The sequence below is a fragment of the Raphanus sativus genome, chromosome 4 (genome assembly GCF_000801105.2).
Source record: "Raphanus sativus cultivar WK10039 chromosome 4, ASM80110v3, whole genome shotgun sequence".
NCBI classification, from domain to species: domain Eukaryota; kingdom Viridiplantae; phylum Streptophyta; class Magnoliopsida; order Brassicales; family Brassicaceae; genus Raphanus; species Raphanus sativus.
The window spans coordinates 15468246-15494132 of NC_079514.1; the positions used below are offsets into that span (position 1 = coordinate 15468246).

The 25887-nt window shown below is 34.3% G+C and overlaps 4 protein-coding genes across 8 annotated transcripts; 2 read left to right on the forward strand and 2 right to left on the reverse strand.

The window, feature by feature from the left end:
* Positions 1–2072: 2072 nt before the first annotated feature.
* On the reverse strand, positions 2073–3652 carry LOC108853874 (E3 ubiquitin protein ligase RIE1). Of its 2 annotated transcripts, XM_057006784.1 has the most exons (5): positions 3064–3652; positions 2905–2984; positions 2732–2787; positions 2491–2652; positions 2073–2413 (listed from the first exon to the last, which is right to left on the reverse strand). In XM_057006784.1, exons 1-5 carry the CDS (start codon positions 3573–3575, stop codon positions 2249–2251), a joined length of 975 nt encoding a protein of 324 aa, XP_056862764.1. In that variant the 5' UTR covers positions 3576–3652; the 3' UTR covers positions 2073–2248. The 2 variants fall into 2 exon arrangements, with proteins under 2 accessions (XP_056862764.1, XP_018482833.1); XM_018627331.2 differs by having other exon boundaries at positions 2732–2984; positions 3064–3649.
* A 3922-nt stretch (positions 3653–7574) lies between these two features.
* Positions 7575–10543, forward strand: LOC108855885 (dolichyl-diphosphooligosaccharide--protein glycosyltransferase subunit 1B). 2 transcript variants are annotated; one of them, XM_018629808.2, is made up of 9 exons: positions 7575–7736; positions 7826–7943; positions 8227–8271; positions 8381–9015; positions 9224–9371; positions 9484–9663; positions 9771–9839; positions 9921–10010; positions 10194–10543. In XM_018629808.2, the coding sequence occupies exons 2-9, from the start codon at positions 7836–7838 to the stop codon at positions 10317–10319; spliced, it is 1401 nt and encodes a 466-aa protein (XP_018485310.1). In that variant the 5' UTR covers positions 7575–7736; positions 7826–7835; the 3' UTR covers positions 10320–10543. The 2 variants fall into 2 exon arrangements, with proteins under 2 accessions (XP_018485310.1, XP_018485311.1); XM_018629809.2 differs by having other exon boundaries at positions 7582–7736; positions 7821–7943.
* Positions 10544–14193: 3650 nt separating this feature from the next.
* LOC108855898 (protein VAC14 homolog) lies at positions 14194–19049 on the forward strand. Of its 3 annotated transcripts, none has more exons than XM_018629824.2 (21): positions 14194–14322; positions 14438–14540; positions 14619–14732; positions 14816–14881; positions 15097–15186; positions 15280–15399; positions 15490–15518; positions 15616–15758; positions 15851–15945; positions 16031–16117; positions 16228–16335; positions 16427–16518; positions 16606–16687; positions 16782–16847; positions 16968–17083; positions 17163–17283; positions 17371–17532; positions 17619–17747; positions 17820–17888; positions 17999–18289; positions 18617–19049. In XM_018629824.2, the coding sequence occupies exons 2-21, from the start codon at positions 14451–14453 to the stop codon at positions 18737–18739; spliced, it is 2193 nt and encodes a 730-aa protein (XP_018485326.1). In that variant the 5' UTR covers positions 14194–14322; positions 14438–14450; the 3' UTR covers positions 18740–19049. The 3 variants fall into 3 exon arrangements, with proteins under 3 accessions (XP_018485326.1, XP_056862993.1, XP_018485327.1); XM_057007013.1 differs by having other exon boundaries at positions 14195–14278; positions 14365–14540; XM_018629825.2 differs by having other exon boundaries at positions 14207–14278.
* Positions 19050–19484: 435 nt separating this feature from the next.
* LOC108855365 (ankyrin repeat-containing protein At2g01680) lies at positions 19485–22309 on the reverse strand. The gene is made up of 3 exons (XM_018629174.2): positions 21711–22309; positions 21006–21415; positions 19485–20548 (listed from the first exon to the last, which is right to left on the reverse strand). Exons 1-3 carry the CDS (start codon positions 22030–22032, stop codon positions 19679–19681), a joined length of 1602 nt encoding a protein of 533 aa, XP_018484676.1. The 5' UTR covers positions 22033–22309; the 3' UTR covers positions 19485–19678.
* Positions 22310–25887: the final 3578 nt, after the last annotated feature.

The following is a 25887-nucleotide window of genomic DNA, read 5'->3' on the forward strand; positions in this document are numbered from 1 at the left end:
TGTTGCTACCCGATCCCCACCATCTCTACCGACATGGTTTTAGGGTTTGTTACGGAGATCGCTAGTCTCACGATGAGCGTGGATTCGGTGGCCTCTCCCCTTCTTCTGGTATCGTGGCGAGGTTGTTGATGTCTGGATTCGTAGTGGTGGTCGGCTTTTAATTTTGTTTCCGTGTCAGATCTCGTTTTCCTTGTCGTAGATCTTGGCTCCAGTTGTTTCGATGTCAGCGTGTGAGGTTTGGAATCAGGACCTACCCTCTGTTTTTTCTTTGGGACTAACAGTAGTGACCTTTGTAGAGGGAGTTCTCGGAGCTTTGGCAGGGTTGAATGGTAAGTAAACACTCTTGTCGGTTTGAGAGGAGTGCTAGAGGAGTTGGCCTTTTATGCTACTGAAGCTTTGATGCTCGGCCGTAGTTGAGTTTGTGTGTTATTGGTTTCGGAATGGTTAGTCTCCGATTTCCGGCTGTATTAATAAGACGTTTTCGGAAAGCTGTTCTTAGCTTGGCCGTGGGATGGTGGTGCGCTGAAAGCGCGGGGTGAGCCTGTTACAAGGTCCAATGGCAAGACTTTAGTTGGAATTGTAGGGTATTTACAGCGACGGGTCCGGGTACTAGCTGATTCTGGATATTATCTGCTTGTTTCTCGCATGAGAGTGTCAAGATGGTTTCCTGTCTCCTTTCAGTGTGCTTTTTCGGTGTTGTGTTCTTGCCCTTTGGTTTGTCTGTGAGTAAGCGATTGAGCTCTCCCTTTGTCTAGGTCTTTGGTTCTGGCTTGATCTTATGCCTTAATGTTTATTAAGTTTTGTGTTCGGTAGGATTGTGTTTTTTCTGTTTGGTTATGTCTCTGGAAGGACTTTGGTTCTTGCCGGCTCTTGGTTTTGGAGGGAATGTATTCCCTGCCAACTGTTGTAGTTCAACCTTTGTTTCCTTAAGTTAATCTAATAGATGACAAAAAAAAAAGATGAATGAAACATTGTTTCAAGACGGTGTCTTTAGAACCAAACCATCTCAACATTAACAAATTAACCAAAACCGAAGAAACCAAATCAAACCAAATTACAGAAAGCTAATACATATATTAGTTCACATATATCTGAAATATCACAACCAAAAATCAAATGAGCATTGAACAGAACTTAACCTAAAATTGTTAGTTAAATTTATATTTAAAATGATTAAATGTCTTTATAACAATATTCAAAATATTTAAAGAAATTGAATTACCCAAAATTGTTAAATTATTTATAATTGACTAAACATATTATCCAAAATATTTTAAATAATACAAATTACCTGATACTTTATTTTAAAAGCAAACTATTTATTATCCAAATTATCCGAATTATACTCGCTCCGTTTCACAAAAATTATGTTCTAAAGTTTTAATACACATTAGTAAGACATACTAAATTTTGGTTATAAATACATTATTTCCGTTAACAAATTTTTTTATTTTTATGATTAACTATTTTTCATAACTTTTAGTCAATAAATATAATTAATTTGTAAAATTTTATAATTCACCACTATTATTTTGATAAAATGCATTGAAATGTAACGAACTTATATCTTTTATAAACAAATAACATTTCTAAAACATGGATATTGTTTTCTGCAACAGTATATAATATTATTTTGATAAGAATGATGAATGCGTATTTCAAGTCCGGGTGCGTGAAGGCTGCTGTTTAAGTGAAAGCTAATGATATATTATTATGTACACTGCTTATGGACGCTTTGTGCAGAGGAGTTTGAGAAGTCTCAGAAACTCTTTAGCAAACTTTCAGAGGCTGTACTTGTTCCAGATATGCTTCATGTACACTTTTTGGATAACTGGTCTGGTCTGTATAAGGAAAGGGAATTTGGTTTGATGCGTTTAAGTTAAAAAACCAAAATGGTTCAACAGGGTATATCGAGCTCGACTTGTTAACCTAGACTACATTGATTTACAGGTTAGCTAGCAAGGGTTTGATGGTAGTGGCTAGACAAGTTTTAGATGAAATGGTGAGAAAAAAGATAGTCCTGATGCAGCTGGTTTTGCTCTCTAGGCTATCATCACTGGTAAGTGAACAAGTGACAACGAAGTGAGCTGTACTTGAACTTAGAGATGATATGTAAAATGTGATCTTTTACAGTTAAAACGGGTTACCTTTAACAATAGATACATGATTTTTCATTGTTTATATAAACAGAATATTTTAACTTGAGGAAATGGAGCTTGTGTCTATGCTTTATTAAATATATATGTCTTCAAGATTGGTCAGTGGTTCCTTTAAGGATGTTGTGTTTGCAGAGAGGACACGTTGCTCTCATCTTTAGCCATTTAACGATACAGTTGGAATGGAAATGGTGGTTGCAAGGAAGAGTATGAAGCTCTGCTCCATCCTCATAAGAGCTCAGACATATACAACAGTCCTGCACAAAAGAAATCAAACTTTACAAAACAGAGTTTGTCACTAACAACTTCTTATTAATAACAGATTGGCTTTTACCGCATCCTCAGCAAGTAATGTTCTTTCAGTTGCTGCTAAGCATAAACCATCAGTCGGAACAGGAACCATTTTACCAGCTCCGGTATTTCTCTTCTCGTTGCTATAAAAAGCCTGAAACTTGTACATCGGAAGAACACCAAGCTCCGCCTCTGATACACCTTCCTGTATAAACCAAGTTGTAATAATCTTTAAAGAGGACAAACGTGGATGTTTTTTTTTGAGAGATTATTCATGCTCATACCGTCCCTGCGACGGCATAAAGAAGAGCGATGATGCAGGGGAGGCAACAGCAGAGAGCTATTCCAACAAGGCAAGCCAAAACAACACAGAAAATGGCAAAGAACACATCAATCGCCAGTAAAATCACCGACAACCAGTAAAGGTTAGGAGCATCTCCTAAAAGCCTATCTCCACCTTGAACAACCCAGTAGAATCCAAGTATCCACCATATGAATGATATCACAGTGTTTATCGACTCACATCTTTTCGCAAAACTAACATTCATCACAATGCATCATAGTAAAAAGACAAGAACACATTAAATCAAAATCATCATCATCATTAAGACCAAACCTGTAGGTTGTTGAATTGTCACCGTCTTCTTCTTCTTCTTCATGACCATACTCACTGTTGTAATAACCTACACTCCCTTCGAGACCGTCACCGGACTCCAAATCTCTATCTCTACGCCTCGTGTTTCTCCTCCAGTACTCGGACCAAACCAACGCCACGTGGATCAAACACTGCAGCCCGTATCCGCAGATCCAAACCCTGATCGGTTCGTTAGGCCTTTCTTCGACGGTGCCGACAACCATAACCGCCGACGCAGCCACGAGAGCGACGTTCCAGAGTATGTCAGCGGCGACGACGGGCTTTGAGTAGCCCCAGTCGATGCGTCTCTCCTCGAAAGCACGCGCCGCCGTCTCTCTTACGAGCATCGACGGCGCGTGGTGGCCGGTGATCCGGCCCAAGAGAACGGCGAGAGCTGTAGGTCGGGCTGAAGGAGAGGCGTCCTGACGCGGGCGGAGAAGCGGTGCTTGATGATCACGCGCCGCCGTGGAATCTGAAGTAGAAGAGGATGACATTGGTTTTTTTTTTCTTAACGGACCAAGAGAATTGTGATTCTGCTTTAACTCTTACCTCTCTCTCTAGAAAACGCTAAGCTATTGGCGGACAATTTAAAATTGGGTTTAATCTAAATAATTAGAGTTAAGTAAACTTGGATAAATAAACATACTAACAATTACTCCCTCTGTTTCATAATAAGTGTCACTCTGAGCTCATTTTCTTGTTACACAAAAAGTGTTACTTTACAATTCCAATGTAAATTATACTAACTTTCAGAAAAATTAATTGTAAATTGCATTGATTTCATAAATAATTTTATTTATCTAAAATACTATTGGTCAAAAATGTATAATTAATTACAACTTACATATATTTCAACAACTTTCTTAATCTGTGTGAAAAATGTCACAACGACACTTTTTAAGAAACGGAGGGAGTACTAGTCAGAGTCATACCTATTAATTATCATTTAAGAGTGAGTTACCAAATAAGACACTTTGTTCTTTTTTTTAACACTATAAGACACTTATTGCTGGAAAAGCACATTGTTGATGTGCTGTCTTTATTTGTGACCAGAATGCCCTTTGCTGGTGGATCTGAAAAAATGACAGAGAGTGTGTTGTTTTGTGACTCTCTTTATCTCTGCTTTTTTTACGAAGTGTTTACTTTTTTGAAAAGTTATCATGTATGGTTTCCTTTCAAATTATATTAGACAGTGTCACATTATACATGAATTTATTTTTTTGGACAAAATATATCGATTTATTTTATATTAAACTTTTGTTATTTGTTAAATAAACATACAATCAAAAGATTGCTTTTACAACTTTTTCACAAATCATATGATTTATTATTTATTTCTAATTTGAAGTAGGAAAATGTTTCAGTGGCAAAGTTCTAAATCATACGAAAATGTAAGTAAATGTAATTTGACCACTCATCTGAGTTTTCTTTACAAAATGAAATATGTGGATTAAAGAAACATGGACACACACACAAAAAAACGTGGACACAAAAGATGTGGACAAATGTGGACACAAGTTCATGTGAGTGAACAAATGTGGACACTTCCATCTTTCTTTCCTATTTAGAAAAAAGACAGACTTTAAACTAAATCACATCCATTCGAATCTAAAATGCTAGTAGGTGAATGTAGTTTGACCACTCATCTGAGTTTTCTTTACAAAATGGAATATGTGGATTGAAGAAACTGGACATACACACACACACAAAACGTGGACAGAAAAGATGTGGACAAATATGGACACAAGTTCATGTGAGTGAACAAATGTGGACACTGCCTATGTGGACACTTCCATATTTCTTTCCTGTTTAGAAAAAAAACATACTTTAAACTAAATCACATCCATTTGAATATAAAACACTAGCTAAAGTGTATCGATCTTTAAGTTTTTATTTGCAATAAGAGCAAGAGATTTGACTAACCATAGGGGACATGCTCACAGATTCTGACAGAGCTTGGAAACAGAGCTTTAGTTTCTCCATCGAAACAGAGCTTGGCAACAGAGCTTTAGTTCCTCCATCGCAAAGAAGAGTTGTAAGCTTGAGACCAAAAAAGATCCGACCTTGGTTGTCAGAAGGATCCTCAGATGCGATTCGGGGTTTCTTGTTCTTCATAGTAGGAAAATCTGGATCTGATTGTTTGTCACCTATTTGAGAGAGAAGGACTTCAAAATCAGTTAAAATCGAAAAAGGTATGAAATTGGAAGAGATGGAGACAAAAAAGATCTGACCTTGATTGTCGTTGACGACTTACAGGTGCCAGATTTATAATATTTTGCTGGTAATTTGAGTTTCTTGTTTTTCATCGATTAGGAAGTCTTGAAGTTTTGGAAGGGATGGAAAGGTTTCTGGTTTTTGATTCAAAATTAGATTTTTGAGAAAAGGAATTGGGAAAAAGTATTGACTTGAAGTCACATGTTTCGTTGAAGTCTCAAGTTTGAGGGTATATATGACAAAATACACATAGAAAGTGTGTCTCAGGCATAAAGTGCCTAAATGTGTAATACTAAAGTTGAAATGTGTCTTAGAAGGTAAAAAAATCATCATTTAATGACCGTCTGATATATTGCCATGTTTGTTAGCTAGAAACTGGCGCTAAAGTACTAAAGCTGCTTATTTTTTTTGAGTGATTTACCCATTCAGACACATTCTTCTCTTTCATTACATTAAAGAACACAATCCACTTGACACACACATTATGTGGGAGAGAGAAGAAATTTTAGACGTTAAAGCCCTTCTTTTTTTTCCTCTAGGAAAAGAGACTAACGAGATTGGAATAAAGACAACAGAGAAGAAATTTGTCATGAGAACCATTTATCAGTTTCTTTTTATTTTTTTATTTCTTTATCTTTATTTTTCTCTCTTCTCTCACAAAAAAAAATCATCATCTTTCTTTTTCTTTTCTCATTTACTTTATTTTCTGCAATTTCTTTAACTTCTTTGATCTCATATCCCTTCCTTTTTATCATCTTCTTATTTCTTTCTTCTACAATCTCTTGTTTAGATCTATTTTATCTTTGTAGATCTGTCTTTTGTTTGTAAAAAAATATTGTCATTGCTGATTTTTTACCACGTCGCCATTTCTTCGAAGACCACCACTGCGACATAAATTTGTGGATGCGGTTTTCTGGGATTTGGGAGGAATAGATGATGTTGTTGTGGACAGAGAATATGTGGATGTGGTTACCAGCAAAAGCGAGGTGTAGATGTGGATGTGGTTACCAGCAAAAACGAGGTGTGGATGTGGATGTAGCTGCTGGGGATTTGGGAAGTGTGGATGTAGAGGTTTTTGTTATGGACGGTGTTGACAGTAGCGCTATGAACCAAACAAATCCATTTGAGGAAGTAGTAATGTAATCACACATACACATGATTCATACGCAATTTATACCAAATCTGAAATCTTGTCTTTCAATTCAAGGTCCAAAATTACAGAGTTATTTATTCAAAAAATATGGATTTGAACAAGTAGCAGATAAGTACATATATAGAGAACTTAAGCAATTAAAGCTTGTACCAAAATTAACTTTTTCAATGTTTTGTCATTGAGTTCAAGGCTAGACTTTTGATTTAGAAATTCCACATCCACTATTTCAAAAAAAAATTCATAACATATGTTCCTGCAATGTCACTCAAATAATATTGGAGTTCATCCATCTCGTATTCTGTCACAGAGGATGATGACTTGAGTTGCGTCACCACCATCATCAACAATCCGATCTGGACCACCATCTGAACCCCAGTCAAAGAGAATGCTTTGTGCACCACCAGTACTCATGGAGAGCCATCTGACTTCTGTTCAAACGGTGGTTTGAGTTTCAATGAGGACTGCGGTTTGGATGGTTACGTGGAAAGATCTGGATCTTGTTCACAGTCACTCGTGATTAAAAAATAGATTGGGTTGATGAATCTAGTGGATTGTTAAGAATGGTCTTTAATTTAATTGAGAATAAAAAGAGGGTGTAAAGAATTTTCGAAAGAGGAGATAGGGTTATTGAGCTTCATTGTGTCTGGGAGAAAAAAAAGACAGTTTTAATGGTCTGGTAATTGGAATCGTAAAGAAGAAAAGAGTTCGTTTTCTAGTTAAAAGGATATTAAAGTCTTTCTCTCATGAGAAAGTGTGTGACAAGCACAAAGTGTCTTTTAGTGAAATTGAAAAGTGGAAAAGTGTCTGTCAATGTAATTTTTTCATTTTTTTTTGTCTCTGGTCAAAAATATTTTTTTGTAACATTAAACTGTTTGCTTCAAATGCACTGCGATTGCAACAGCAATGCAAAAAGAAAAAGAAAAAAAAACTGCAAAGTGGCCTCTTGGATGTACTATCTAAAAATGGGCTTATAAGTAGTGAAGAGGCCACTATTAGCTATACTAATGATTCTCGGGGCCCATGAAGTTAAAACGATAACGTCTCATGTCATCTAAAACAAGAGGCCTCTTGGATGTACTATCTAAAAATGGGCTTATAAGTAGTGGAGAGGCCACTATTAGCTATAACAAATGATTCTCGCGGCACATGAAGTCAAAACGATAACGTTCCATCCCTAAAATCGTAAAAGACTTTTGGAGTTGACTGGATCGGATTGTTCCTTCCTCCTCACAGTCACTTCGCCGGCCAACACGATCCTTTCGATCCTCGCTGCCTCTTTTCTTCACCGGTCTGTAACTGCCTCACTCCTCTTTCCCGATCCTAACAGATTGCCAATGTGCTCTGTTGGTTTTAATGAGGTTTTTGTTGTTAGTGCAGTGACGACAAAATGGCTGCTCGTATCTGGATCTTCTTCGCCGTAGTCGCAGCTCTATTCTTGTCTCTTCCATCATCTTCCTCCGCTCAGGATCTCCAGATCGTCAATGCCGAGCGAAGGGTATCTATCTTCTCTCTCACTTACCTTTATGGATCCGTTTCTACTTTTAATTGAAACTTCGAGTCAATGAAGGTTATGTTGGCCTTGTACAATTAGTGTGTTGTTTGTGATCATGTATAGGCCTCTCAACTTTATGTATATTGGACAGATAATCTACTTTTAATTTCATTAATCTGATCTGTATGTATAAATGATACATTGATGTTCGCAGAATATCCTTTCTTGAAAGTGGTGTTTTGATTCTAAAATGCTCCCCCCATTGTGCTTGTTTATCTCTCTGCAGATTGATTTAAGCTCACATATCGTTAAGGCCTTCTTGACTCTTAAGGTATCATCTCTCTCTCTCTCTCTCTATGGGATTTGAACCCTTTGTAGATATTTCTTTCTCTCAGATCTATTTGAAGGTAACGGTTCTCTTGTCTGGATTGTTTCTTTAGGTCGAAAACATTGGGAAAGATCCTGCTGCAGATATGCTTCTTGCTTTCCCACCTACCCAGATCAAGAATCTGGCCATGGTCCAAGCCCTGGCAGTTACGGGCAAGAAGAAGAAGAAAACCTACTTGCCTCTAGATGTGAAACCAACTCAACAGCCTGATGATGCACCAAACGACGCTGGCTACTCCCTTGTTTCCTTTGCTACCCCCTTAGGACCCGGTGAAACTGTTACACTCGAGGTGCTCTACATTTTGACCCATTCCTTGGAACCTTTCCCTGTGGAGATAACCCAGTCAGAGTCTCAGCTGGTTTACTACCGCGATAGTGCTGTGGTGCTGTCACCGTATCGTATTAAGCAACAGACAACTTTCTTTAAGACTCCTAGTACTAGAGTAGAGTCGTTCACTAGCGTCGAACCTGCTAACCGAGCTGGGAAAGAGATCAAATATGGACCGTATGAGGATCGTGCTCCGTACTCCTACGCACCTGTTATCGTTCATTTTGAGAATAACAGTCCGTTTGCTGTTGTTGAGGAACTCGTGCGTGAGATTGAGATCTCGCACTGGGGTAGCCTTCAGATTACAGAGAATTACAGGTTGACCCATGGCGGAGCTCGGCATAAGGGTGTTTTCTCAAGGTATGTAATGGGCTTATTGTATGTGGGGAAGGTTTATCTCTAGTAATTATATGCTAGAGTTTCTGAATATGTGTTGTGAGCTAACTGTTAAGGTTCCATTTTATGCTACCGTTTACAACTTCTGTTAGTAACACTAACTTGTCAATAGCTATGTATGATTATAATACGTATCCCAATCTTCTGAAATGGTTTTTTTGTCTTTTTGTAGGGTTGAATATCAATCTAGACGTTCTATCAGTGGTTCATCCTCTTTCAATGCGCTCCTTGCAGTACTTCCTCCCAGAGTTAACTCTGTCTACTACCGGGATGACATCGGAAACATCTCAACTTCACATCTGCGTACAGGCTTTAAGAAGGTATACTTGTGTTGCCCTCTTCTATTGATTCTATGGCAATTTAGGCAGTAATATATATTCCCTACAATATTCTCCCAAAAATTATAACTATTCAACGGTATGGTCTTTGCAGTCAGAACTTGAATTTGAACCGCGATACCCATTATTTGGAGGGTGGAGAGCAACCTTTGTCATCGGCTATCGAGTTCCATTAGAGGACTACCTTTTTGAAGCACCCGATGGCAGACGTTACTTGAACTTTACCTTTGGCTGCCCGCTCGTTGAAACTATAGTTAACAAGTTGACTCTCAAAGTGGGTTTTGATAGCATTTTCTACCAATCGTTATCATATTGTTTTTCTTTAATCCGAGCTCTCTGTTTTTAGCAATCACTCGCTAACACAGGAAGATTTTGTTTCAGGTCGTGCTCCCTGAAGGATCAAAGGACCCTTCTGCTGTTTTGCCCTTTACAGTGAATCAAGACTTACAGGTGCATAACCAACTGCACAGATACATGACCTGCATTTGCAAACTTATGGTTAACATGTATCTATAAATGGTCTTGTGTCAGGTCAAATACTCATACCTTGACATCGTGGGAAGAACCGTGGTTGTGTTGCAAAAGGATAATGTAGTTCCCACTCACAACGTACCTTTCCAGGTAAAAAAATATTTATCTAGATTAGATCATCATGATGTTCTTGTTATGTGTTTTAATAGACGCATAACTCTGGGAACCTTGGTGCCCAATAGTGTTAGTAGCAATATGCTCAAAACTGAATTTGTTGCATGAGTTTACAAACTGTTGTTGCAAAACTGACTAACGTTTCACGGTTTATGGCAGGTGTACTATACGTTCAAACCAATATACATGCTTGCGGAACCACTCATGCTTGTATCAGCCTTCTTCTTTGTCTTTGTTGCTTCTCTTGCGTATGTACACATCGATCTCAATATCGTCAAGAAGTAGAAATCTCAGAGAAAAGTCCTTCACTTGCATTTAATAGAGAGTCCTAAAAGAATAGACGTTTTATAATAACTTTTCTTTTCCCTTTTCTTTTGTTCAAAAACAAAAGAGTTTTGTAGTTGCTGTTGCCTTTTGTAGCTGTACCTGTATCTTTGACCCTTCTGTTTCTAGTGAACTGATGGTATTTCGCTCTCGTATGCATAAGAAAAAAGTATTTCGCTCTCGAATCTTGATTTCCACCAAGTGAAGACAATGAATGGCACTATTTTCATATTCAATGTTCAGTAGCTGAGTAGTAAACTGTTTACTTATTATATTTACTAAACTAAAACATATTATTATTGTCAAAACATGTTTTTTACTTATTATAATTTACAGGTAAATGTAAATTATAACGTATTTTATTATCAGTAAGATAGATATGTTTTTGTCAAAAGATATTTATGATTATATGTTTCTATACTATTAAACTAGATGATGGCATGTGCGGACTAATATATATCCATCTAATTTAAATTTTAATATTTTAATTTAATTTATTTAATTAGTTTCAAATATTAAATTAATCAAAATATATAATTTATCATTTTTATTACAACACAACATAGCTAATAGTTTGGTACTTATAAAATATTTCAGTTATTCTATCATCAAAAAATCACACATGTAAAAGATATCATCAACATAATAACTTAATAAAGTTTTGTTAATACTGATAGGTAACATAAAAAATAAATCTATAAAACTTATGAAATCAATCCTCCTTTTATCAAAATCTTAACTGCATTTTTATGAATTTCTTTTATCAGAATTTATACTGACAACTATTAACAAAATCTACAATAATTAAAAACATATTTCTATTTATATAAAATTTTATAAACTAAAGTAATAAATGATATATGTCTAGTAAAAGCTGGATTTGTTTTAATTTTTAACGAAGAAAAATTATATTCTCTGAATTCATATTTTTGATTGGTACGATAATTCAGTGATATAAAAGAGAAACAATCTTCTTTTTTAAAAATAGTTAATAAACAATATTAAATGATTTAATATTACTAAAATAAACATAGATGAACAAAACTACAATAATAATTATACTGAGTATAATAAAAATATTTATTAAATAATCCCTAAAATGTTTTAAGACTAACAATTCAAAAAGTTAATTATTACAAATAATGAGTCCACCTAAATCATGGAATATAGCAAATAAGTTTGAAAAAAATAATAAATCATGAAAAATAAGCAAAATAATCTAAAATCGTGGAGTGTACGACAACTAAGCAAATCTAAAATTACCACCTAAAACTATTAAAATATGACAACTTAATAAAATTACCAACTAAAATTATTAATAATATGAAAATAGATAAATAACTTAAATTATGGAAAATATGTCAAATAAAAAAACTAAAATTATTAAAAATATTAAAAATAAGTAAATTACTTAAAGTTATGAAAATGATAAATAAAAAATAAAAAATGACAAATAATCAAAATCACCTAAAAATATGGAAAATATAAGCAATAAGCAATAAACAATGACAAATAAATAAAATTAGCTAAAATTATGAAGAATATGCAAATAAATAAAATTAGCAAAACAATTTGTAAGAATAACAAAACATGAAAAATAAGCAAAATAACCTAAAATCATGGAGCGTATGATAAGTAAGCAAATCTATAATTACCAATTAAAATTATTAAGAATATGACAAATAAATAAATAACTTAAATTATGGAAAATATGATAAATAAACCACACTAAAATTATTAAAAATAAAAAATACGTAATTTGCTTAAAATTATGGAAAATATGATAAATAAAAATAAACAATGACAAATTAGTAAAATTGCCTAAAAATATGGAAAATAAAAGCAATAAAGAATAAACAATGACAAATAAGCAAAATCACCTAAAAATATGGAAAATAAGCAATAAGCAATAAACAATGACAAATAAATAAAATTAGCTAAAATTATGAAAAGCATGACAATTAAGCAAAAAAATGACAAATAAGTTTGTAAGAATAACAAAACATGGAAAATAAACAAAATAACCTAAAATCATGGAGTGTATGACAAGTAAGCAAATCTAAAATTACCAACTAGAATTATTAAGAATATGACAAATAAATAAATAATTTAAATTATGGAAAATGTGATAAATAAACCACACTAAAATTATTAAAAATATAAAAATATGTAATTTATTTAAAAATATGGAAAACATAAGCAATAAACAATGACAAATAAGTAAAATTAGCTAAAATTATGGAGAATATGACGAGTAAGCAAAATCATTTCATAAATAATAGTATAGATACATAAATATTATTAAATATAAGAACTACAGTTGACTCCTAAATCTAGCGGAATCAAATGGGGAAAAAATAAAATTTAAGTAAAAGATCGGTTTGACAAAACTGCATGCCATTTGATAAAAAATTGAATGCATATGTAACTTTAACAGAAAACCGGTGTTACCTCTCTTGGCTAGCCTCTAAAAATTATAAATATGAAAAAATTTCTAAAAAAATATAAAACAAAAATATATTTGTCATTTGAACGGCGGATCAAAATCTAGTTCCTACTATTAAAATATAATTACAAGGCAGACCTAATATGGTTATAAGTAATTTATTTTAATCATAGTATATATCAATTCTATTAAAATAGAATCACAGAGTTAGACTGAATTTGCTTCTAGATAATTTAAAACAAAAACTATACTCCCTGCGTTTCTAATTAATCCAAGTTTTAGATAAAAATTGTTTCAAAAAGATGTATTTTTTACTTTCTCAATGTAATTTTAATAGATAATAATGATAAATTGTTGATTTCAAAAAAAATAATTGTATTTACTAAATTTTGATTGGTTGAATGTTATGGGAAAATGTTAATCACAAAAAATTATACATTTAATACTATTATTTAATGTATTTTATTAATAAGTGTGCAAAATCCAAAACATATATTAATTTGAAACAGAGGAATAGTATATAATCAAAAGCAACAACAACATTATTCTCTAATCCAACACATTTATATTGATAACAAAAAACAGTCTAAAATCTCACTAGGATCGAATATTACATAAGATGTTAAATTGATAAATTTAAGGAATGTATTAAATTGTTCGAATATTGGCCATAAACTTTCTATTTTCCGAATTTACAGTATTTTAGCTGACTTTCTAATATATAATTTAGTTGACTTTCTAATATATAATTAGGATTTGTTTCATTTAAAATATAGTGCATGTATTTAAAATGAAAATTTAATGGAAAATATATTATATTTAGACCACTGAATATTCAGTTTCCGTAGTTCAAAAAAGAAAATTCAGTTTCCATTAAATGTATAAATTAACTCTCACATGATAATCTTTATTTTGAATGGAAATTTTTTATGGTCCTTTCCTTTGCAACGTAAAGTGATGTACGATGCTTCAGTGATACAATAAAAAAATTCTTAAATATATTTAGTTTTAATTTGTGTTAGCAGTTGTTTTTAGGCATTTTCTGTATTTTGTAAACACTTTTTATATTAATATAATAAATTTCTCGGAAAAAGATGATTCTAAAATTTAAATGTTTAAAAGATGTAAAATAATAAAACTTTTTTAGAAAGTTGATTAGAGGTAATCATTATATATATATGATTACTGTTTGTATTTGGTAACATATGTGTCTAACAATTCATGACATATTTTTATTTCTAAAATTGGTTGATTGTCTGGTAACTGATATTTGTATATGCATTAATTACTTGTCTTATGGAATAGAATCAAATAATTAAAAAACATCAACCAATGAAATCATAATAACTAATCTGAAAAAAAATTATTTATAAGTGACGTGTGTTCAGAAAAAGAAAACACAGTGAAGAAACAAGGAAGAAAAGTCGACAGAAGAAAAAAAAGCAGTTGTAAAAGACAAAAGCAAAGAGAAAAGGTAATAATCAAAAAATGGTATTTGCCCGGAAACTATAACAACTGGTAAGAGCCATAGATGACTTCCTCCTCCGTGTTTTTGACCAGATCCGTGCAAAAGAAGTTAGAATAGTAATCCGCCCTTCATTCTTCTTCTTCTGATAAATCGCGAACGATTTAGGGTTTCATCTGACATGTCAGACGCTCTTTCCTTGATTCCGGCGGCCGTTCAACGCAATCTCTCCGACAAACTCTACGAGAAGCGCAAATCTGCTGCTCTTGAGGTTCTCTCTTCTCTCTTTCCCTTTCATTCTCTGATGATGATCATGATTTGTTACTGTTTCGGCTCCTCTGAACTGTAGATTGAGAACACTGTGAAGAATTTAGCTTCAGCTGGTGACCATGAGAAGCTCTCCAAAGTCATTGACATGTTGGTCAAGGAGTTTGCCAAATCTCCTCAACCTAATCATCGCAAGGTTTTTGCTATTTCATTCTTTTTTTTCCTTTTTTGCATTTTCTTGCTCTTGACTTTGATCTCAGGGTTTATCTTTAATCATAGGGTGGAGTTCTTGCCTTAGCTGCTGTTACTGTTGGTTTGTCTTCAGAAGCTCCTCAATACCTTGAGGTATCTATGTATAACACTCTCAATTGTTTAAACCTTTGCTCAGGGCCCCCTCCTGAGATTCAGGGGCTTTAGGTGATTTAGTAAAGATTTCAATAATTTTTTTTTTCAAATTTGGGGGCAAATAGGTTATGAACGTTATGTTTTACTATAATTTATAAATCTATCAATTATAGGATGTTTTTCTGATTCTTTCTTTTGATTTATGAAACGTGAAGCAAATAGTGCCACCTGTTATAAGCTCCTTTCTTGATCAAGATAGCAAAGTTCGGTACTATGCTTGCGAAGCTCTCTATAATATTGCAAAGGTATATAACACTCTACTAGTATAACATTTACCATTGTTTGTGGTACTAGCATTGATGCTTCTCCATCTCACTTATCTCTCTGGTTTACTACAGATTGTCAGAGGCGAGTTCATTTTTTTCTTCAATGACATCTTTGATGCTTTGTGCAAGCTCTCAGCAGATTCTGATCCCAGTGTCCAAAGTGCTGCTCATGTCTTAGATGGCCTTGTTAAGGTATCAATATTCTCTCTCTCTTTCACACGACTGCTATATCGATTTTTTTTTATATCGTATGCTGATTAGAGTTATACCTTGTGGTTTCAGGATATTGTGACGGAAAGTGATGAGTTCAGGTATTTGTGTGTGTGTGTGAAAAATAACTCTGTTAATATTTACTTAAAAAAGACTTGACTCTCCTGCTTCACTTTGTTGGTTTCTTGGATTTTGCAGTGTTCAGGAATTCGTACCTTTGTTAAAAGAACGCATGAACGTTTTAAACCCTTATGTTCGACGATTTCTGGTAGAATGGATCACTGTTCTTGATAGTGTTCCAGACTTTGATATGCTCGGGTTTCTACCAGACTTTCTTGATGGTAATTGCAACCTCAGCTTGATATCACCTTATTCAAGTATAGTTTATTTGTGTTATGTTCAGCTAAAACTAACTATGTCAATAAGTTTTCAGGGTTATTCAATATGCTGAGCGACTCTAGTCATGAAATACGACAGCAGGCTGTTTCTGCTCTTTCAGAGTTTCTTCAAGAGATTAAAAACTCACCAGTATGGTTTCTGTCTTGTTTAGTTAGTGTGCCTTTTCAAGATTTCATAGGTAAATTTCTGACTGGAGCTATACTACTGTTGAAAGTCTGTAGATTATGGTCGCATGGCTGAAATACTGGTGCAGAGGGCTTCGTCTCCTGATGAATTCACTCGGTTAACAGCCATCACGTGGGTAAGAAGAAGGAAAAAAAAAAGCATTCTTCTGCTTGGCAGTTACATATGTGGGAGCTACTTTGTCTTGCCAGTAGGTCTTTTAATAGAAAAAAGAATGTACTTGTGTAGATAAACGAGTTTGCGAAACTTGGGGGTGACCAGCTCGTGCGCTACTATACTGATATTCTTGGAGCTATCTTGCCTTGCATATCTGACAAAAATGAAGAAATTAGGGAGGTAGGTTTTGGTTCCTCCTCCTTAGTGATGGAAACTGTTGGTCTCTTCTTGCAACGTTTTCACCTTCTTTGTGTTTATTTACTTGCCCAAGGTTGCTCGTGAAACCAATGAAGAACTTCGTTCAATCCATGTTGAACCCTCAGATGGTTTTGATGTTGGTGCAATTCTCTCTGTAGCAAAGAGGTTTGTTTTCTTTGTATTTTTGGTCCTTTCGAATGCTATCAATGTTTGCCTGATTCTGGTTGATCTGTGTCTTCTTGCTTCGACCAGGCAGCTATCAAGCGATCATGAGGCTACTCGAATTGAAGGATTGAATTGGATATTAACACAATTAAAGAAGCATCGTAATGAGGTGAAAAGAGACCAGTTTTTGTTTGGCATCATTCTTTTATAAATGACTCCTTTTGTTCATCGCTTTAAAGCTTTAAGTGGTAATATTGTAACAGGTCATGTGCTCCCTGTATGACATATTTGACACACTGCTAAAAGCATTATCTGATTCTTCTGATGACGTAAGTTTTATCTCCCTGAGTGTGTTTGTTTGGTGAATTTTTATGCTCTATAAGGTTTGGTTTGGTCTAGTAACTAATTTATATGAAATTGAACTATCTGGACATTAAAATAAATCAAAGGTGGTGCTCTTGGTTCTGGAAGTTCATGCTGGTATAGCAAAAGATCCGCAACACTTTCGCCATCTCTTTGTCTTTCTAATCCACAATTTTCGAGCTGATAATTCTCTATTGGAAAGGTTAGTCCCATTTTATAATCTGTCAAGTTTCCAGAAAAGAACATATTATTTAGTTAGTCAAAAAACCTATCTTGTTTAGGCGTGGTGCCCTTATAATCCGGAGACTGTGTGTACTTTTGGATGCCGAAAGAGTCTATCGAGAGCTATCAACTATACTAGAGGGAGAAGATAATCTTGACTTTGCTTCAACCATGGTTCAGGTGTTTCTCCTTTCTTCACTTAACGAATGTTTGAGGGTTAAGACAGTTAGATGATTGATTGACTTTGACTGTCTTTTATGTTTTCAGGCATTGAATTTGATTTTGCTTACATCCTCGGAGTTATCAAAACTAAGAAATCTTCTGAGAGGTTCGCTCGTCAATCGTGAAGGGAAAGAACTTTTTGTTGCCTTGTACGCTTCATGGTGCCACTCACCTATTGCAATTATAAGCCTCTGCTTATTATCTCAGGTAATCACAAAAACATTTTCTCGTTTTATATTTTTTTAAAATATCACCATCTGATGTTGACCATCAGCAAATGGAATTATTAACAGGCTTACCAACACGCGAGCGTCGTGATTCAATCATTGGTAGAAGAAGACATGAACGTCAAATTTTTCGTACAGCTTGACAAATTGATCCGTCTTCTTGAAACTCCAATCTTTACTTACCTTAGATTGCAGGTTTTGTTTGATTTATCTCAACCCAGAGAGCTTCTTCTGTGAACTGCTATTGAAACCTTTTCTCTTTTCCAGCTTCTGGAACCAGGAAGGTACCCATGGTTGCTGAAAACACTTTATGGTCTTCTAATGTTACTTCCTCAGGTAAGAAAACCAACCAAAAAGAAAAAAAGAATAGAACAACACTTGTTCGGTTTATCGCAAAAAAAATGGTGGTGTTTGATAGTGCCTGGTTTATTTTCTTCTGTTTGCAGCAAAGTGCGGCGTTTAGGATACTTGAGACGAGGCTCAAAACAGTCCCAACGTACTCTATCAGTGGCGGTGGAGACCAAATACGCAGAGCATTTTCAGGAGTTTCTTTCTCTCAGTATATGCATCATCAACAGGACGGTGATGCAGAAGACTATAATATTAACAGTTCTCATCAGGGAATCAACTTTGCTGCACGGTTACAACAATTTGAGAACGTGCAGAATCAGCATCATGACCAGGCAAGGAATGAAGTGAACTACTCGTATAGCACTTCCTCTTCTTCTACATCAGAGGTTGGTACCACACAACACAACATATTTTTATCGAATTGCTTTGATTGGTGACACATTTTCAGGAATTTTAATACCATTACACAATATTTGCCGAAATCAAAAAATTTGTGTAGTCATATCTTCATCATTATTTTGGGGTTTTTGACGAAAACAAGATAAAATATTAGAATTTGTCTTGTTTGAATTTAGATTGTGAAAATGCTGTATTTTGTTTTTCTTTCATTTTCTGCGCTTTGTTTGAATTTACAAACGCTAGCCAATTGGAGTAGTCTGTCAAGGGGTTGATTCAGACAAACTAATATACCTGGGTTTTAATTGATGTGTTAGGAGGTGAGGACATCTAAAGAACAACAGAAACCATCACCTTCCTTGGCATCATCATCAGTTCCAGAAAACGATCGACCTCCAGCAAGATCCTCAAGAAAAGGTTCTGGTCAATTACAGCTATAAACCTCCTGGTATAGACTCCACGGATCCATTGTCTCCTGTAAAGTTTTATATCTCTATCTCTCTCTCTCTCTGTCGGGTGTTTTATTTACGACAGATTCGTCAGGCTACCCATTATTATGGTATTGAATTTGCTTCATTGTTGTTTTTTCTTAAAAAGGGGAGATTATTTGTTACCCTTTGTGGATGGAAAAAAACAAGTCATCATGTGGTTTTGTGTTGTTTTTTTTAAAGAAAGTGGAAAACCATATGAAAAGATTATTAATGTTAGAATGATATGCTCCATTTGATCTAAAAACACGGTTGTCGGATACTTCTGCAAAGCTCTTTATGACTTCTCTTTTTCACAATGATATATTTGTACAAAAGTTTGCAGCTTTGAGTAGGTCCGATCATTGCTTCAAGAATTTGACTGTAATCCAAGTAAAAGAGTTATTTCTATTTTTACCATATGCGAAGAAAGTGTCATTGTATTAATTGGCTGTCATGTAAGCCAAGCTCTCTGGTTTAGGTAAGGGATGCGTGTTGGTTTGTACACATGAGTCAGTCCATTGTAAATCGACCAATTATAAAGTTGATAACTCATCTCTTATCTTCTCTTAATGGTAAAATTTTGAGTTTGAAGTTCACCCTCAAGAGAACAAAAAGACTCTTTCAGTTACATATTTAACCATTCATGGTTTTTACTTTGTTCTTTGATTTGGTTAGAGGTTAACAAATGTTAGGGCTAGAATCACACAGTTATGAATACTCAACTACGAATAAGATTTATATATTCTGTTTATTTATTTTCTATGAATACAACATTATTTTTTTCTAATGTTACAACAACATTACATTTTCATCTTTTTACCAAAAATACATCACAAACATGGAAAAGAAAAAGAAAAAAAAAAGAGACGATCCCTTCTCTCTCTCCACTATACAAAGAGGAAGCCAATTTCAAAGAGCGATAATCTTCTCGAAATCAGACTCATCTTCAAAGTCAGAAACATGATGAGAGTAAGACCAAGAGAAGGATCTACTCCCACTCCCTCTCCTTATCCTCCTCTGCGAATCATTACCACTCCTAAACCTCTGCCTAAACACAAAATAACACATGCTCGCCAACGTCCCCACCAGTATCGGCATCCCGAGAACCGTCACCGTGATCGCCATCCACGCGTTCCCTTTCCCCACAACAGCAAACGCTATCGCCAAAAACGCTCCGAACGTACACGCGCAAGCCGCCCACATCAGCTTATTCACCACCGACACGACTTTCTTCTGCGCACGTGTGTCCCACGCCACCAACGTTATCTGCACCACCACGACCGCCAACGATATAAACAGCGACGTCGCGTTCAAAAGACAGAACACTCTGAACCCCGTGCTCCCCGAGATCTCCGCTTTCCCCGCTCGCGACCCGTCGGTGAAGTACTGACCGGGTAAGTTGAATATCGCCAAGAACGCGATGGACGCGAACAGAACCGCCACGACCGTTATCGAGTTAGTTGTGTTCTGTACAGCTTCTCTGTGGAGTTTTCTCAGCTCTTTGGCGATCCCGGAGACGCGACGGTTTGTTTTCTCGTTCTGGAGAAGCTGTGACTGAACCTCGTGTTTGATATCGCTCACTGCTCGCTTCAAGGCTCGAGCCTCGTCTTCGCGGCCGATGAACCTCCCGTGTTTGGCACCTGCTTCTACTAAAGCCTCGTTGATCTCCAATGCTGACTCGCTGTACTGAAGCTTGTCAGCCAAGTCCATTGCGGTTTCTTTCTGGTTGTTAACCGCGTTTACTTCAATAGCCGTGAACGTTAGCAACAAGCTCGTTATCTAAAACATATAAAAAAGAAACACAATCAAGAACATCCTTTCTCAAGAGACACTCGTAATATTCAAATAATTTTTAATATTTTATATTTATTATTATATTAAAATTTTTAGTTTTTAGTTCAGTTGTAAAATTTACTTTTTTGTTGTAAAAGTATTTTGGTGAACAATAAAAATTAGATAAACAAAAAATTAAACTAAAACTGTGAATTTATATTTATATTCTTACTTAATTTAATATATTTAGAGTAACTTATATCGATTTAACCTAATTAAAAACAATTTTAACCGATTTAAACAGTTTATACATATTTGAGTGTGTTTTTTTTTGAAAAACAGATTTGAGTTTTATAAATGGGATTTTAAGAATCTTAAATCGTTTTGGCTATGACCAACTTTTGTCTAAACCAAATTTTAGAACATTGGCAATAAGACACTTGAAGTAGAGCGGTCTTAATACCTGTGGTCGGGACTTTCGAGTAGCGATATGAAGAGCAGTGTTCCCTTTACGATCTCGATCGTTCAGTATGGTGTAATCAGCCTGCAAAATCTCTTCAACAACTTCCACGCTTTGCCCTTTAACAGCCATGTGAAGAGCGGTCTGACCTTTCTTATCTTTGACACCGACGATCGCTGCGTCTCTCTCGATGAGAGCTCTCACTATCCGAAGAAGACCGTACCTTCCCGCCGTGTGCAGCGATGTTTTCCCGTTCTTCCTAACGATCATCGCACACCTCGGATCAGCATCTAGCATTGCCTTTACTATCTCCAAGTGATCTTGAACCGCTGCTGCGTAGAGCGGACTCGTGTTGGAAGCGTCACAGATTCTACAAAGCTCTGGCCATCGTCTCAGTAGCTCCTCTACTATCCCTGGAGATAATCAGATCCAAAAGGGTCAAGATTAAAGGTACTGAAGCTCAAAAAAAAAAAAAATTAGCCTATGACCTCCCAGAAATTTAGGAAAATTTTATTTATTTATATATATAAACCTCAATTTTGTATTAAAAATTTATATAAACTCTTACTAAATTGTGTATATTCCGTATCATCTCAGATCAGCCATGGTAAGATTGATTTAGGACTCAAATTAAAGATCTTTGTTTTCTAGTAAACAGTTAGGAGAAACAGAGAGAGATTTAAGGACATTCAGACAAGACAAATATACCCAAGTGTCCTCGCTTGGCGGCGACGTGAAAAGCGTTCATGTCGGATTTGGATCTGATCTTAACAGTTTCCAAACTAGAAAACGGAAGCAAGTAACTGAAAACATCTTGCAGATTCTCCGCTGCGGCGATGTACACGGCGGTTTCTCCGGCGTCGTTTTGAACGGACATAAGCTCAGAGACAGCGGAAGACGGTGATGACTCATCGATGAGCTCGTCCCCTGTTAACTTTTCGACTAATTCTTGGAGTTGGTTGATGTCTCCTGATCGAACGGAGGAGAAGAAAGCTTGGTGAGTAAGAAACCTCATCTGCTTCGCCTCCATCTTCGTTTCAAGCTCTCAGCTCTTTCTCTCTCTCTCTAGACGGATAAAGTTCTTCACAGACACTCTCTCTCTCTCTCTAGAAATCTAACGCAGACCCCATAAAATTTACGAGATTGGATCTTCAATAGTTTCAAAAAGACACATCTTTTTGATAGTTATGCTTTGCAATCGAGTTGGGATTCATGTGGAACCGTGTTGGGTTCTTGCTTTTGCTTTAGTTTATTTTTAATTTTATTGTATTATTGACAGAAAAAAAGAAAGTGTTTTTTATTAATAAGAGTTTTGCTTTTGTTGGAGAGTTGACACTGAAAAAGATAATGGGAATCTTTCTCTCAATCAAAACCTGAATGGTCTGTGAATTTTCCCCTTTCAATAATTCATTTCTTTGTATTTTATTCATTTTAAAATGTATGTTTTCCAAATTTGATAAGACGGCAACTATTTTTGTACTAAAACTTATTATTTTATCCGACTTATTTTAGTATTGATAACGAATGATCATGTGGACCGTTGACAGTTTAAGTGATTTTAATTTTGGAAGAATGCAAAATATGCATGTGGTTGTTATTACTTATTTGGATTAATATTCATAAAATCAAATTTATATATGAAGCTATATAAAAATATTACTCGTTTATTATTAAGATTTTAAATTCTGCTATAGAAAAACTGGGAATAATAATACTCTATAATCTAACTAGTGCCATTTTTATGTTTATTTTCCAATTATCCTCTTACCTTAACAGTTCTTTATATAATGATAAATTGTTAATAATCAAATCAGTAATAGAAACAGTTTTATAAAAAACAAATACGCGTAACAGTTGAGTTAAACAGCCCAAGCCCGAGCAGACAACCGTAACTCGACTACTTCTATTTAAAAGACTATTAGGCTTGTATAATACAGTGCAAGGATTCTATTTTGCTTTTTAAGCCCATATCTGATATGAGTAAAAGCCCATTATATTTAGCAATCAATATTAAATAAAATACTATATTTATGGTTCAAGATGATGACCTAGCACACCGTCAACGTACCGGTAAAGGAACCCCCCACCGACCTAAATGACCAGCATCACCGCCATTCCATGGTCATCGTTAGCTGACAACTCCAACAGTCTTAGACAAGGCTAGTTTTTTTTTTTTTTTTTTGAGAAAGGCTAGTTATACTACTTATACAAGGCTGGTTTTCAAAATTCATTTTATTGATCGTCCTAGAAAATTAGGAATAGTATAACAACGAGTTTACTTTGAATTATGATTATTTATTTTATCAAAAAGTTGATTATTCTGGTTCGTTTTAGAATTACAAGTAGCTCGTTTCTCATTTAAAATTTATGGTTTGTAGTACAAAATTATTATAATTAATCTGGATTAAGAGCCAAAGAAGAAAACTACAACGTAGTAAAGGGATTGGGTGGTAAGTGAGCCACGTCGACAGAAAGTGACTATAGTTTCTTGGATTTTATCCAGAAAACAAACAAATTAAAAGTGAATAAACAAAATTCAATTAATTTAAATTATCATATTGTGGAAATTTATGTGTTCTAGAAAATACTCACTTTTAAAAATGACTTTATTACATTTAATAGATAAGTAAGTCTTCGAAAAAGATGTGTCTTTCAAAGTCGTCCAAATCCTACTCATATCCGCTACATTCAAACCATTTATAAAGTATATAGTTTGTAGTCTCGCAATAAGTCATACTCCCTCTGTTTCATTATAAGTGTCGTTTTAGACTTGTGCACACGAATTAAAAAGACATTTAATTTTGCATATTTTCAATATAAAAACATCATTACCGATACAATTCAACCAATAGAAAAATAGAATGAAGAATAAAGTTAATAAATTTTGCATTGAAACTCTAAAACGACACTTATTTTGCAACGAAAAAAATTCTCTAAAACGACACTTAATATGAAACGGAGGGAGTATAAAACTTTAAATAAAAATATTGCTGGTTTGGAAAAAAAATGAAAATTACGTTAAGGTATTAATTAACTTAAAGTGGCGTATACATACATTATACACTTTCAAAATATATACTATCATCGAATATATGAGTATGCACCACTTTAAAATGGTTAAAAAGTCTTTTTTTTTACATCTTCAAAAAAGTCACTTTTTAGATTTTTTTTTAGAAGTCACTTTGAAATATCAGTATGGTATTTCCGTAAACCTTAGAGCAGCTCATACGGTAAGAAACCATAAAAAAAGTTTCTAAAAGTATATATATAAAAAGTATTATAATTACACTATCATGGTTTACTTTTTCTAAACTAACGAAAACATTGATTTTCTCTCGCATGATGACATACTAACAGTTTCTTAAAAAGTCAGAAATGAAAACCTTTAATCTTCGTTTTCTTAATTTCATTATATTTTTATTTAGCAAAAAAAAAAATTATACTTTTTTTTTAGATATTTAGAATCTTCCTTCGTATTCATCGTTGGAACTGTTCTTATCTTAAGTAAGAAAGTGTTGATATTGAGCACCAAATTTTTTTATCGAGAATTATATAGATCGAAATACAAATGACATATTGATAAACAGTCCATTTTGAATTTTTAATAAGTTCGTAAATAATATCATATCTTCAGTTGGCCAAAATGGATCGTTATCATTAGACTATCACTTCTTGTTTAGTTATTGAGCAACTGGTTATAATCAAAACTGATGCATATGCAACTTAAAACTTATCTTCGTTTTTTTTTCTAAAAAAAAAAACTTATCTTCGTTTAAGATATCTTCTTTTTTTTTTTTTTGCTAAAATTTGGTAAGATATCTTCTTGATAATGTATTTTATCTCTATCGTACATTCAGAATGATTTTATGATCATTTCCTATAGTTTATTTCAGTTGCTAAGAGAAATCAAACCAAACTAAATAAATATACGAGGAACTATACGCATTGATATTCGTTTTAGAAGATCTGACATCAATCAATTGTATTATCAGTTAGGTCCGCATTCGTATAAATTTGACTTTAACCATTGTTTTATTGAGTACAGTATTTCCCAGTGTAGTCTTGAATGCCAATATAATTTATAAAATGCTGAGTTTGGTTGATCCAACAAAATTGCCCCCACACCTGTCTACGAGGAGGCCATCAGGTCACATGATGGTACTAATTGAATCTCACTTAAATGTTTCTATAAATAAAAATCGTGTAATCATTATAAATGTTGGAGGGTTACCATACACTGAAAACATGTTCATATAATTAGATGGAAAAAACCTTAGTTATAAATTTATAATTAAAGTGTCCAGATAAATTTACTCTTATAAAACCATTAACGTGTTAGGCGTTACTTAATCCTACTGCTTCTCTAGTTAACGGCATGTACTTGAAAACTCTTGAATCTAACACCAAGAATCGAAACTAATTAACTAAAACTGAGAGGTGTCCATAAAAGTAAATTCTGATATAAGTTAGTTAATTCAATCACTAGGATGAACTTGTTGTGGGTTTTTTCAACTTTTTCTGGCATCATTTTAGCATGACATCAATATTGTTAATTTAGATGTATTTCTAAGGGAGAATTACCAATTGTGACTCAAAACTTGGAGTCAAACCCAAAAGAGTACCCCAACTTGGGTCAAAGGCAAAAGTAACTTAAAAGGCTATTGAAATTACAACTATCTCCTTGTGAACAAACAAAAAAACGGATTTTTTTTTACGTTTCTACCCCTCGCAAGTCGTCTGTAAACAGACGACTTGAAAATAAGTCGTCCAGACGACTTTAAGTTAAGTCGTCTGGACAGTTATTCTTAAACATAATTTAAAAATTTTGTAAAAAATATTTTGATAAGTGAAAAATTGGAATTATGTAATTAACATATGTCTTAAG